Genomic DNA, 15775 nt, shown 5'->3' on the forward strand with positions numbered 1-15775 from the left:
CTTCCTCCAGGACACAGTTACTGCTACCTGTGACTGTGTCTTCTTCCTTCTCCATTAGTTTTTCCTCAATAACTCTCTTATTGTTCATTGTTTATTTTTTTGCAGTTGATACCTTACAATTTCCTACAATTGAAGATTATTTTCCATTTTATATCAAAAATAATTGAGAACAAATATGGCTTTCAGAGAAGCAGAATCCATGTTTACAAATATTATCTTTTTATGTATTCAACAGGTAACCCATTATTGACCAGCAAAGTCAACATACTGATTAATGTCCTAGATGTCAATGAATTTCCGCCAGAAATATCTGTGCCATATGAGACGGCTGTATGTGAAAATGCCAAACCAGGGCAGGTATGTTCTCAATACTCTTCACAAACTGTGTACAATGACCTGTATGTTTATGCTTTAAGTTTTAAGTCCAGACAAAAATACACATGAGTTAGTTATTTTCCTGCATTATATGTCTTTATTAAATTTACATATGAATGATTCTAGACTCATATGAATTAATGGTAGATGGATGGATGTGAAGCTAATAAAAGAACAATGTAGCAGCCTCAATTTTTTTATGGATACAGAATTATAACAAAGATAACTAATATAACCACCTCTTGATTCAGAGTCTGAAATAGTAAATGATGAAGTACTATTATTAAATAATTTCAATTTGACTATTTGAAACATTAGAATACATAAACTAAAATTGTGTATATTAGTTTGTTTTTAATTTTTGAATGTCCCACTACATTAAGGTTATTTTACATCTAATAAAAATTTCAAAAAAATTAAAAATCTTATAATTCTTTGAATTAATGCATTTGGGAATTATCCTCTACAAAATTAAATGTGAGTTTGTTATACCTTAAAGATTTGAACTTTGGCAAAAATAAAATTTATATGAGTTAAACTTCCTTTCCTTTCATGTGGGGAAAGTAATGAAAAATAAGCTTGTGTGCCCAGAGGCTCTGTTTTAACAAATACCTTTTTTCTTTTTTATTAGAAAACCCTTTTAAAAAGAGATGACCCTGAAATCTTCTTTGAGAGTTCAGAATATGTAGGTTTGGGTCACGTTGAACTTGGTCCCATCTATTATGTCCCTTGTCTATGAACTATTTATAAGGATAGATTATCTGTCCTCTATCATTGTCTAATAAGAATACATACATACATACATACACACACATATATATGAATATGTGTATGTATATGCTTTGTGATTGTATCTAATTATCTACATATCTATAGATTAGAATCTACCATGAAACTTTATACTATCTATCCTTTTATTTTTCTATCATTTACCATTGTGTGGAACATCCAAACTCTTACTGTAGAAAATTGTTTAATTCATATGCTTGAAAGTTTTCCACATTCTCTGTTCTGTCTCTAACATACTTCCAAATATTTTCTGTAGTATATGGCTTTTAGATATCCTATTTGGTATTCCTTCTCATTTGTGAATCAACTAATTGCATTTTCCAGGATAAATTGAAGTTACTTTTAGTTTAAATTTTAAGAGATCAATGCTGAATTATTTAGATTTAACAAAGACTTACAACTTGGGAGACACTTTGAAACAGAGATGTGAATGTTTCCTTGTCCAAGTAACATAGAAATATGTATTATTTAATCTTAAGCAATGGAGGATGGGTAGAGTAACATAGCAACACAAACAGGCATGTATTCTTTAATTTGTCTTTCTTTTTATAGTTTTTTTTAAATAAATCAGCACTCACAATGTACTTGATCTTCAATTTTGCTCTTACAGGGACACTGATGTAATCAGATGCGGTGTTTCTAGTAGAATTTCTTATTTAGTCTGAAACGCATATATATCATTTAATTTAACATGCAAGAAAGGCTCTTTTTTCTTTGTTTGTTTGTTAGGGAAATTTTCAATGCTTTTTCGTTACACAGATATTGATTTAGAATTAGGATGTGTCTTCTGATTGTAGCTGCCATTATTATCTGCAAAACCTTAGGGAAATGCTCACAAAAGGTATGTGTAAGTAATATGACCACTGATATTGATTCGAAAAGTGGCATTTCTCTCTATCTACATTCTTTATTAAATAAAGTTATTAGACTGTTGTGTAGAGTTCCCTGTGAAATTGATGAGTGACTTCAAGTTTAATCTCAACTTTGTCTCAGATAATTCAGACAGTAAGTGCTGCAGACCGAGATCTTTCACCTGCTGGGCAGCAATTCTCCTTTAGATTACCACCAGAGGCTGCCATCAAACCAAATTTTACAGTTCATGACTTCAGAAGTAAGTATAACCACTTACAGACTCACCTCTAATGGAATTTTGTCAAAGGGCACACGAGGATGATTCAACTGCTTTTCCTAGAAACAGTTTTACAATGCATAGATAAGACAGCTTACTTTCTTTATAGAGGGCTTTTAATGATTTAAACAAATAAAGCATTTTTTCTGAGAAATTGATTGCTTCCTTATTTGGAATAAAGTCATATAATAATATGCAAAGATCTTATCCATGCAAATTAATTCTGTATTCATTTCTTTTATTTGAGCAACAAATAGTACAGAGGTTGAGAATCAGACAGTTCAATTAGAATGAACAGGATTTCATTCTCACTGCTTGATTTCCCATGGGCCACAACAGGGAGTATTTTCCTAATTAATGTAGAACCCAGAACTTCTCTATTGAGATCACATACAAAAACTTTAATACAATACTTCAAAAGAGTCTATTAAAATAATTTTAGATACAGCTTCTGAAATCATATCTTCCACAATCATATTCTACTATCAACACTTCTATTATATTACTGTATCTGATAATATTACAGCCATCACGGAAACATTTGTTGTATTAGATGATGGGTACTCTCCATTTCATGGTGGGAATGTTTCTCAACCATCTAAATCTAAAAACGGAAAACATCCAATGGCAGATAATGTATTATAGCTTATCTAGTGTAAAGCTCACTCTAGACTTCCTTATGTGTGAGCAGAACATTCACACTGGCTCCCACTGGACAATGTTATCTAACAAATTTTCAAAGGCTTTAAAATGCATTAGGTATTTGCTACAAGTACAAACAGAGTCCTTGTTTTGAGACGCTTTCTTACTATCATAAAGTTAAAAGGTGTAAGCCAAGTCATTTCTATGCTAGAATCAATTGTAATACGTTTCAAGTTTTACTTCTGTGACTTTGTGCATTAATCTACTCCAAGCACCTATATAACATGTTAATATCAGATATCTGATATTATATTTGATGAGAAAACTGAAGTTCTAGTGGATTTTCTTTTTCAAACAAGTAAAATGACATGATATCATGATGATGGGGACAACTGGCCAAATGAAAGAATGTCTGGAGAAAACCATATGTTGTGGGTGAATAGAGAGAAGAAAGTCTGAATATCCATATTTCTCACTAATGAACTTGAATGGTTTGGCTCTATCTTATGGTGTGATGTGATAAATAGCTGTGAATAAAAAAATACACCAAATGTATGATTTTAAAACTAGCATACTCATTTTTGATCATGAAGCTAATAACACTTTACAATATATAAAATGTCAGTACTTAGATAACAGTACATTAAAAATACTGATGTCTAAAGAAATGGGGCTTGTGATCATTTGAACGAGAATGCTTCCATTGGCTCTCATGCTCAATTCTCTATATAAGAATAAATGCATTTGATATCATATATTTAGATATTTTCTTTGTATTAGTCAAAGTGAAATATAATTTTTGGCTTCATTAAAGATACAATGAAATAAAGATAGTATTAACATCTCAAAAGATATTATTAAATTGTACTTTTGAATATTCGACTTTTTGTATTTAGAATAATAATATTCATAGAAGTTTCCCTCCACTGAATTTGATTTTGATATCAGGAAAAAAAACCTGAGGGAACTTCTTACATATCCTTATAAAGCTCTTCTTTCTCAATGGGACATTTAATACATACACCATCAAGATGAATGTTTCTTCTTTCTCAGAGGATTGTTTTAATTACATATGATTACATTTAAACAGTTTCAATAATAATCTAATCAATAATTTAAATAAGAATGCATTTTACTGATTTAAGAAGATTTTCCTACTACTTAGCAGACACCAATTTAAAAGGTGAAATGAAACTCACAGAAACTACGTTATCATAAATATTATGTTTTGCAGACAACACAGCTGGAATTGAAACCCGGAGAAATGGATACAGCCGCAGGCAACAAGAGCTGTATTTCCTCCCTGTTGTAATAGAGGACAGCAGTTACCCTGTCCAGAGCAGCACGAGCACAATGACGATTCGTGTTTGCAGATGTGACTCTGATGGGACCATCCTGTCCTGTAATGTGGAAGCAATTTTCCTACCTGTAGGACTGAGCACTGGAGCTCTGATTGCAATACTACTATGCATTGTTATACTCTTAGGTTAGTTTTCATATAATCGTATTTTCTGTATCTCTCTCTATCTCTGTATTATATGCCACATCAAATTATCATGTCTATTTAATTACGTTTACTGAGCTGGTTAGAGTATTAGTAATTATTAGAAACAATTTTTATTAAATATGTTTTCCATTTGGTATTTTCCATATAACATCATCACTGTCTTTAAGTCATGAGGAATGTTAATGTTGAAAATTTTACTTCTTTTCTACCAAGAAAATCTCTGTGATAACTATCAATTTTAAAAACATTTCTCAGATTTATGTGTGTAAACTGGGTTTGAAATTTTTTAACGTTCTAAAATATATGGCATTCATAAAAATCTTGCTAATTATTCCCAATAATCTTGAGTTTAAAAGATAGTTACAATAGGATTACATAAATTCTCATTCTTTGTAATACAATCCTTAATTATCAAAATTGTACTTCCAATGAGTTCCATTAAATAAACTTTTATTTTCAAAAACAAAATAAAACAATTTCTCTATTAACTTTGAAAACTATTAATTGTCCTGCCTAATAAAAACAATATGGTAGTTTTAAAATATCCCAGATGAGTAATACTTTCTAATTTCCATCTAACAAAGAAAAGAAGAAAGCAAAGGGTCTATGAAAGAGGCAGAGATTAAAGGGACCCTAAATATGTTTACATTCTGCTTACACTGCCATCCTAAAATAACTTAATATTTTTTTATGGTCACTCTTTAAAATCAAAGAAAACGGATATAAACCAGGGAATTGAGCTTACACAATAGTCATCATTTAAAAATTCTTTAAAAAACAGGACAATAGCTTTTTCTCTAGAATAGAAATAATAGTAAGCAGTGAGTAATACCTTATAGAGAAAACTCCCCAAATCGACACTCATTGTTGCCTAGTAACTTCTAGACCAATTTGAACAGTGTAAGTATTAATTCTGTGCGGAGAGCTTGGTTACATGAACAAAGCATTCAATTATGTCTTCATAATGCAAGATGACATTTGTCTAGCATATGTTTTTACTAGTGTTACAAACTTCAAGCTGTGTATTCAAATAGATTTCTCACATAGAAATTGTCCATGTTTAATTAGTATTAGATATCAACTCAATGTACCCATTCTCCTTTGTAAACATGTAGCTAATTGAATCTGGAAGTACTTGTTTATCTTCATAACAAGGCTCAAATTATTGTAGGTATTCTCCTTTGGCTCATGTTCCCTCATGAAGTAAACAAGCAAATTGTTACCTCACCAATATCGATGGTGCTTGCTGTGTAATTATCTCCCGTAATTCCTCCTGAATAGCCATAGTTCTCTTGTACTAGTCTAGGTACTCTTAACCCTCTTCTTCATAAAAAATAATCACTTTATCATTGTCTTATATAAGACTCGGTTTCAAAATACATTTATTCCTGAATATTCAGCCACATACTGTTTATTGCACAGTTTTAGTCTCCTTTCAAGGAGTGAGGATAAACTATAGAAAGAAACCTGCATGCCTGGTATTTCTTATAGATCGCTTTCCTCCAAATCGAATAGAGCCTGACTCTCTACCTTTGCCCTGTTAAATCTTTTGACACGTAGTAATGCTCTTCAAGGTTTTCAGTATATTGCCCAACCCCTGGGATATCAGCATCAGTGACTTTGCATTGGATATTCTATATGCCAAGGGAAGACTGTACAGTCCTAAATACCATTCATGGATTATTTAAGAAGCAACATCTAAGGCTCCACTTTCCTTCCAATATGCTCAACTTTAAATTTGGTGAGAGAGGGAATAAACACATCATCTCTTACCATTGATCATTTTCTAGGCTCTCATTTAATCTCTGCTTTGAAAAAAAGAAACACACTTGTCTTTATACTAATGTTATTCTTTTGCAAGGACGTGAGACTGTTGTCCAAAAGATGAACACTTATTTCATCTTGTCATTATGTGCCTGCTTATGTTTTGAATAATAAATACCATTAACTTAATGGTGAGTATTCGGAAACTAGAAATAAAAAGGTAAAATAACAATTGCAATGAATAGGTACACCAAATTATTTTATTTTTATGTTTTAATTTTTTTTAAAAAACAAACTATCTTTTCTCATTATACATACCAATCCAAGTTCCCACTCCCTCCATTTCTCCCATTCCCTCCACATATCCCCCATACCACCCCTATCCTCTTTTCAGAGAGGGTAAGGCACATTGCACCGGGGAAGATCCAAGGCCCTCCATACTATAGCTTGGCTGAGCTAGATATCCCTCCCAAAGCAAATAGGTTCCCCAAAAGTCAATACATGCAGTAGGAATAAGTTCTGGTGTCCTTCCAGTGGCTCCTCAGTCTGCCCCAGTTATACAACTGTCATCGCATTCAGAGGGACTAGTTTTGTGCTGTGTTTGTTCCTTCTCAGTCCAGCTGGAGTTGGTGAGCTCCCATTAGCTAAGGTAGACTGTTTCAGTGGGTGTACGCATTATGTTGTTGACCTCTTTGCTCATATTCTCATTCCTCTCACTCTTCAACTGGATGTTGGGATGAAGGTTCTATGGTGATATTTAAGATATTCATCACTCTGACTACAGAGCAAGGCCAGTTTGGGCACCCTTGCCTCTATTGCTTAGGGTCTTAGCCGGAATCATACTAGTGGATTCCTGGGAATTTCTCTAAAGCCAGGTTTCTTGCTAACAATATAATGGCTCCCTCAATCAAGATATCTCTTTTCTTGCTCTCATCCCCATCTTTCTTCCATCTTGACTATCCCTTTTCCTCATGTTCTCCTCACCCCTCCCCTTCTCTCCTCCTCTTCCACCTTGTCCCTCACCCCTTACACTACTATATTCCCAATTTTGTCAGGTAATCTTGTCTATTTCAACTTTCCAGGTGGATCTATATATGTTTCTCTTAGTGTTCACTTGTTACTTAGCTTCTCTATGATCATAAACTATAGGTCAATATCCTTTCTTTATGGCTAGTATCCACTTATGAGTGAGTACATATCCATTTTTATTGCCATAATATTTTCTCTGAGCCCAAAATACTAAAATGTAATAGAAAAATATTTGATATTATTAATGGTTTTCTATAGTCTTCTACTATTTAGCATTTCAATGTGAAGTTGGCATTAGAAAATTCATAAACATATGCATGATAACCTTATTGATCATATTATTATTACTATAAACATATTATGAGGCCACTAAAGAAATTTAGCTATTCTTGATCTACTTTAGCATTTACAGAGAATAAGTGATATATGTGCTTCCACTTACCAAATTGATTTTTGTGTGTCCTTCTAGCTATAGTTGTGCTGTATGTAGCATTGAGAAGGCAGAGGAAGAAAGACACCTTGATGACATCTAAGGAAGACATAAGAGACAATGTCATCCATTATGATGATGAAGGAGGTGGGGAGGAAGACACCCAGGCTTTTGACATTGGGGCTCTGAGAAATCCCAAGGTGATTGAAGAGAATAAAATTCGCAGGGATATAAAACCAGACTCCCTCTGTTTTCCTCGTCACAGACCGCATGCGGAAGACAACATAGACATAAGGGATTTTATTCACCAAAGGCTACAGGAAAACGATGCGGATCCAGCTGCCCCACCATATGATTCCCTGGCCACTTATGCATATGAGGGAAATGGGTCAGTGGCAGAGTCACTCAGCTCCATAGACTCTCTCACCACAGAAGCAGACCAGGACTACGACTATCTCACAGACTGGGGGCCCCGCTTTAAAGTCTTGGCAGACATGTTTGGAGAAGAGGAGAGTCACAGTCCTGATAATGTGACCTAGGGAAGACGAAAAGACTGGTTAATACACATCTAGAGAAGAAAATTTTATCAAAAATATTAAGAAAAAATGTTAACACACACACACACACACACACACACACACACACTTCCTGAATCTACAGGACAAGATTCCTTTGATCATGCAGTTTCTAGCAATTTGTCCTATTTACTGTCTTGTCATTTTGGGTTATTCTGATAACACAAGATAAATCCTATAATGCGTCCTTGCTTTGTTTTGTCTTGTTATTTCAGGAACACTCTGAGCAGAGCTCAGGTCTATTAAATACAATTCACTGGCATGACAACCTAGAATGAAGATAGCTATGTGGCATCACGGTGGAAGAGTGTGAGATTTTTCTTAATTCCACTAAAGTGCCTATTGAAACTCTTATCATTGAACGTGGTGTACACAACATTCCGCTGTGATGGCTTTGCAGGAGTCTGAGATGAAGAGGAACAAACCAGGCGTGTCTCTGTCAAGGAGCAAAAGCGACACGCTGACTCGCATTCCTTTCAAGAACAAAGAAGAACACTTCCCAAACCCCATCTTTTTAGAAGGCAAATGTTTCCTTTTCAAAATTGTAAACTGAAAATTATTTGTTTTTTCCTATTCTTTCAGAAACTGGAATAAATGAGACATGAAATTCCATATGTAAGTCATGAATTCTAAGAGCAATGCTTAAATCATAACATTATTTCATGTTAAAGATGTTAATTAAGCTGTTAACTTTTCCAAAAACTAAAATTATATACAGGATATTATAAGGATCCCTCTTTGTAAAACGATGCCTCAGGGCTCAAATTCCAACTTCAAATAAACATTGGTTTGCTTAATTCTAAACTGGTATGTGAAAACTGGTTTTAAAATATCAACAAATCCTTTAATTTCCCAGTCAAAGATAAAGTTTCAGATGTGTTTCTCCTGAAATTTCTGAAAGAAAAATATATGGCTCATTTAAACATGAGAAAAAGTCTCCATTCAAATTCCTAGCATTTTCATCAGTGGTACTTTGATGAATGATTCCAAGAAAATGCATATCAAATAGTGTGATTTATAACAAGTACGAACTTTTAATCGGTACTACTGAAGAAATAAGAGTCAGGAACTTCTAAAATCAAACCAATGACTAAATCCCAAAGGGAGCAAACCTTCAATGCCAGGCAGCTGATTCACTTGCTCTCGTGATGTTGATTTGAACTTTGTAAACTCAGTTTTTATATTGGCTCAGAGTCACCTTTTTCCAGTTTCTCATCTACAAAAATCCTAATGTAAATTACTCCTTATAATTCTTCTGACAGAACTTCTACAGTTTATGCAAATTCTGTGAAATAGTAGGATTTATGACTACATTAATAAACAAGGCTCAAATCAATTGAACACGGGTTATCCATTATTCAAAATTTCACGTGATACAGCAAATGAAAACCAAACATAAAGTAACAACTATTCTTAACAATGTGTTTGTAACAACTGACCACTTCTACCTATGATATACATAGAGAATAATTAAGGTTACTTAAATATGCATACATAAGATATGTTATTAAATATCTGTGAATATCATTATCATTTGTGAGGCTCTGAAAATAAAATTGCACACTGTGGAGTCTTAGAAATGTAAAGGATGGACAAATAAATTTTAGCCAATTCTCAAATGCATATTTTCAAATTTTTTTATAGTGTAGGGATATGCCCATTGTGTCTGTGCTTTCCTTCTTCTTCAGGCTCATCTTAGCCCTTTTGTGATGGGATTTCACGTTCTGAGTCAGCAAACCATTCCACTGTTGTTTCCGTTTTCATGTAATAAAGAAACAAATAATTTCAGGATTTCACACCTGAGAAAAGCAACTGTTTTATAGAACTTATAATTGCATTTCATACTAGAGAAGAAAACACCTAATATGACCTATTTCTTATTTCACTATGTATGAAGATTGTCTCCCGAAGGAGGTTAATATGCAAGACCACATCCTATAAAGACAGCATTTTTATTAAAGATTGTCATTGCTTTTAGTATTTTCGCAGGAAATATAACTGCCTTTTCAAAAAGATGCTAAGAAGAAGCCATGAAGACATGAAGATCTGAGAGACAGATTGTTTTAAACTACAAAACTAAGAAAATATGAAAATATGCAATGTGGAGCACTTGGTTTCCATCACACATACCACTCCAAATATCTTTGTCATTTCCTACATTACATCATTAACTATTAAGATGATCATAACAACTTATCACAGACAAAGTGTCTTTAAACAACCAAGTTTCCTCATGTCTCAGAGATGGGGTTTCCTCTCACCATCTTCTAGTCTTGGAGAAAACCTCTTTTCCTTCCTTTTTTGTTTTTATCTCTTTCTACTTTGGTATGGTCTCTGATTGTTTCTGTTTCTCTTTTCATAAGGCAGCCTTCTTATTAGAGAAGCATCTACCCACAAGACCTCTTTTTACCTGGTTTACCTTATTAAAGGCCTTATCACCAAATACTATCCCAGTCTAAGGAATTTGGGTTGGTTCTTGAGCATGTGGATTTGTCCAATCCCAATCTGAAGACTGTAACAATATATACTTTTTAACTAGCATTTGATTGACAATGACCAATAAAAGTAATATGAAAATAATCTTAGATATAATGATCAAAATAATATATGATGTGTAAAAGAGATCCTTTGGTGCTTACAGTTAGAGGGGTAATTATATCTTTTAGGCTAGTGAAAGGACTAAGCCTAATATTTCAATACCGGTTACACTTGGGATGTTTTTATTCATGCAAATAGGTATTGTCTTTCATTCAAGCATTAAGCAATATAAAAATGCTGAAAATTTATATGAATGATTTTAGCTGTAAACAACTAAACCACATTTTGTTATTGGCTTGCATGTCTATCTTTATAGATCTACATATGTACATATATATGACTTGTCTGTTGCCTTCAATGCTTTTTAAAGAAGTGTACAATCAATATACAAAAGTGAAGCAGTGTTATTGATGTATACTAAAAACAAATTTGCGTGCTTTGAACCATATTCACTCTTTTGACTCAAATTGTCCTCTGGATCAAATTCCTTGGCCTCCAGTGTTTTATTCTCTTTAGTGAAACTTATTTGTTATATGCACTACCATGTACAATTAATCAAAATTTTCTTGTCCTTAACTTATAGTAATGACTGTATGAAGCATAGCAAATATTTTACCTACAGACTAAGATCATTTAAAGACCCATGGATATTTGAAGTTGTACATAAAAAAATATTTAAATCGAGTAGGGATTTGATTGATCATTCATTAAAACTCCCTAGTTCTACTTCAGAAAACTATACAACTAATTCTATTGATATATATTATTATCTGTTATATATTCATATATATATAATTATTCTGTGAAGTAAAAATATAAAAACATCATAACATAATGAAAACCCAGATATTGAGGGATGGATGTTCTCCTTCCTTAAAGATTATGCAAAAACATCAGTACTATTAGGAAATATGAGGGTGTTATACGATACAGGGCAATACCATAAGAGAGCAGGCATCCACCACAAGAATTACAAATACATTGGAACAATAAAAATAATAGCAACAACAAGAAAAACAATAAATAATAATTTAAATTGATATATATATGAAAGTATTGTATTTTAGTGGCTCCCTGATTAAGTGTATTTTTTAGAATAGAGGTGGTTTAAATTAGTACTATGTTACTAACAAAAAAATTGATTATGAAAGTATGGTTTGCATAAGATCCTTTGCTCAAAAAAATTTCACCTTGCCATTTAAAAGGTAGTAGGTTGGTTAGCTATCCAAAACTTATTTCAAACCATTGCTTTCTCATTATGTTAAAACATAATGTGGGGAGAGGAGAAATTGCTCAGTTTTAAGAGAACATGCAGCTCTAAAGAAGGACCAGTGTTTAGTTACTAGCACCACCATCAGGATAGCACACAGCTATCATTAACTCCCTTACCCAGGGATTTTGATACCCACTTCTGGACTTAAAATGTACCTGAATACACACATGTGGATACCTGTCAATGAAATTACAAATATACACATGATTAAATGTAAAACATATTTGTTTGAGAAAATTATTTTTTCTCGTATTCTATCATCAACTCATTAGGTGATACAGAATGATGCCTGTATCCATCCTTCATCAAAGTAGCCATAGTATTTTTATGAGGATAATCATCATTTTCTTACTCTCAGTGTTAAAGACTTCCCTTTTAAGCCTCTATGTTGTTATTTTAATGACTAAGTCTTTTATATCCCTTTTATTACGGAGCTTTGGAACTTGTGATACTGTTGATATTTCCCTTTGTTCACTTTGGTGCAATCTTAAGTTTTACTTTGTTGTAATTTTCACATTTGGTTATTGTATATTCATTGTTTAATAGTAAATTGTATTATCTTTTAAATTTTACTTCCAGCATATTATATGGTGGTCATCTCATTTATGTCTTCTAGTTATAACTATCTTCTTTACAAGGGTTTTCTGTTTAATTACAGAGGTATTTGTTACAATTTGTTTTTCTTATTTCTATTTTATAATTAATATGTGAGTTACATCTTGAGCTTCATATCACTTTGATTATAGCTGCATATAGCAATTCCATGTTCATTTTTCTCACCGAGTCAGATGCAAAGTCACATGTAGGGAAGGAAATCATATTGTCTTAGAAATACCTTCAGATTTACTTCCCTCAGCCACTTTCCTCATTCCAATTTTCTCCCTCCTTGAAATGTCTAGATTCCGACATATTTTAGTGGCATCTGACAAAGTATGCTTTTGGATGACAAGCTTCACTCTTGCGCTAACGTGATGATCCACCATGGAGTTCTGCCTATAATCCTATCACTGCACCGTTAGCCTTCAACTCATATACCCGAAACACTCACTGCTATGTGGACTACATGACACCTGGTTTACAGAAAACATAAAAACATCAACACGGACACATCCATGTATGTTTATTACAAAAACAATGTAAACAAATGATTTCCAAAAAACATATTCCCTTATCATTTAAATAGTTATCATTTTAATCTTTCTCAGACATACACATATGAACAAAATCGGAAAAAATTCTGAGAATTTAGTTGTTATATTCACTGTAACGAACAGCTAATGGGAACAAGTTTTTCCTGTTGTTTATGTATACATAATACTTATACATATGACTACGAAGGGTGATGTTTCCAATTAGTTTTGTGAAATGTCACTGAATTCCTTCACTGAATTTCTCATAATTTCTAATGATACAGATTTTTCAGCAATCAATCTAACTGGCAAGTTTATTAAAAGTGTTTTGAATTTACATAGGCAGCTAAGTTTATTTACACTTGTAAAGTTTTATGGAAATTGAAGAAATATGATGCAAGAAAATACAAACAATTTGAGTAAGAATGAGAAATAATAAATAAGGGATTAAACCCATTAATTTTGAAAATATGAATAAATCTAATTTCAATATCCATGATGGAACTCTTCCTGTTTTTATCTTCCAAATTTCAGGCTAATGAATATTATATTGTACTTACAAATGTTGTTAACAGTGACCGCTGGAAGTTCTAGGTCATATTATAGTTCAATATTAAACTATTAAGAAAAATAACCTACACACTATTGGTTCTTTAATTGATATTTTACACAATATTCAAAGTATGATGTACATAGTAAAAGAAAAATTAATTGAAAAGATGTATCTGTGTATTACTGACAGCCCATATATTAGAAACAATATCATAAAGCATCTTTTCAAGCATCAGTATCAACAACCTAAGCCTAATACAGCAAAGAATCTTTAACCCATGTATTTTTATTTTCCATTTTAACCTCTAGTAAATCCAGCCTTTTCAGAGGTCTTACCCTCCTTAAAACTGCGGTTTCTAAATGCACTTTTCATATCTTGTATTTTCTCAATTGGTCATCATTAAAGAAAGTATGAGTCATGACTGAAAACTTGAATATATTTTTAACAAAATGATCTAAGACAGTAACTATTCTTCACTGACTGCTACCTCCATTTCTTAAAGTGATACCTTTAATATTGAGGGATACAATGCCTAAATTATTCTAAATGTGAAATGGTTACAGAACATTGATAAGACAAATGTTGTCCTATCTATTTTTCATATGAGTAAGTACATCTTGGTCTTATTAGGAACTATAGACAATAAGACATAATTAGCAGTGGCAGAGCTGAGATTTTGGCAGAGTTCTGAAGTGCAAACTGCAGACTCCCACCTCACTCAGTTCTCAGTGCCATAGAAACTGAAGTCCATTTCTTTTGAAGTTCACTAGTACCTCCATAATTGAAACTTCAGTGATCTTTACTTTGATCTTTCTGCAATTGATAAAGAGGATGGAATATGATCATCTCTCATCTTCCCACTCCTCCTTCTACTTCCCAGTTCACTTGATTTTTTTCCCTTCTCTTAGACTCTGTACCTGCATAGCTCCAGTACAAATCTCCCATTAGAGTTGTCACTGTGCTTTCATTTCTTTATCGATAACATTATTCCTCTCCATTGTAATAAATTCCTCATGCTAATCAATGCTATTAAGAAAATTATTTTCTTTTTATTGAAAATATTTTGCTCATAAACTACATCCTGATCTACTTCTTGCATCTTTCATCTACTTCTCCCAGTTGCTTCCTACCTCCCATCGCATTCACATTCACTTCATTTCAGTCTCTCACTAGAAAACAAAGAAGCTTCTATTGCATGATAATAAAACAAGAAAAAATAAGATAAAACAAAGTCTAACACATCATAATTGGATAAGACAAACAAACGTACGGAAAAGAGTCCAAGACAGGAGACACACTCGAGTTAGTGTTCACACTCAAGAATCCCACATAAACACTAAAAAAAAATTGTATAATCAGAAAACCTGGTGCAGACCCATGCAATGCTATGTATGTTGCCTTGGCCTCTGTGAGTTCATGTGAGTCTCAATAATGTAGATTTAGAAGGCATTTTTTTTTCTTGGTATACTCTTTTACCCACGATTCTTTTATATTTTATATCCCATTTCTATATGTCATCTCCCACTGGATTCCCTGAATCCTGAGGAAATAAATTTTGTGCAGATTTCACATTTAGGGCTGTGCATTCCAAGGACTTTTACTCTCAGTGTAATTTCTGTTGGGGGTCTGTATATTTGTTTCTATCTGATACAGGAGGAAGTTTCTCTGGTGACTGGTAAGCAAGGCAGTGATCTATTAGTATAGTAGAATGTCATTAGGAGTCGTTTTATTATTACATTATTTTAAGAGTAGTGTTTGGTTTTACCAAAGTCTCAGGCCTATATAGTCTCTGGCTCATGGTTACCCAATCAGTTCTGGGCCCTAAGTCAAATGAGACATTGCTTAGTTATTCCTACAAGTTTGGTGCCATTATTGTCCTAGCATATTTTGTAGGAGAACAATATTGCCGATCAAAGGTTTTCTGTCTCAGTGAGTGTTTATATTATTTATATTGGTCTTTGAAGAGCACCCTCCTGTATCAAGACACTAAAATGTAGAGGTGAGAGCATTATGTACGCCCCAGATTGACCTCTCCATGTTC

At 33.0% G+C, this 15775-nt stretch overlaps 1 protein-coding gene across 2 annotated transcripts in view; it reads left to right on the top strand.

Moving 5' to 3' along the window:
- Cdh12 (cadherin 12) overlaps positions 1–11877 on the top strand; it is a 783606-nt gene extending 771729 nt beyond the window's left edge. For both annotated transcript variants that reach the window (XM_013349767.2, XM_026783769.1), the window contains 4 exons: positions 236–357; positions 2158–2275; positions 4170–4421; positions 7705–11877. In XM_013349767.2, the coding sequence (XP_013205221.1) occupies positions 236–357; positions 2158–2275; positions 4170–4421; positions 7705–8204 (992 nt within the window). In that variant the 3' untranslated portion in view covers positions 8205–11877. The remainder of the gene's footprint in view (positions 1–235; positions 358–2157; positions 2276–4169; positions 4422–7704) is intronic.
- Positions 11878–15775: the final 3898 nt, after the last annotated feature.

This window comes from Microtus ochrogaster, chromosome 19 (genome assembly GCF_000317375.1).
Source record: "Microtus ochrogaster isolate Prairie Vole_2 chromosome 19, MicOch1.0, whole genome shotgun sequence".
Lineage (NCBI taxonomy): Eukaryota > Metazoa > Chordata > Mammalia > Rodentia > Cricetidae > Microtus > Microtus ochrogaster.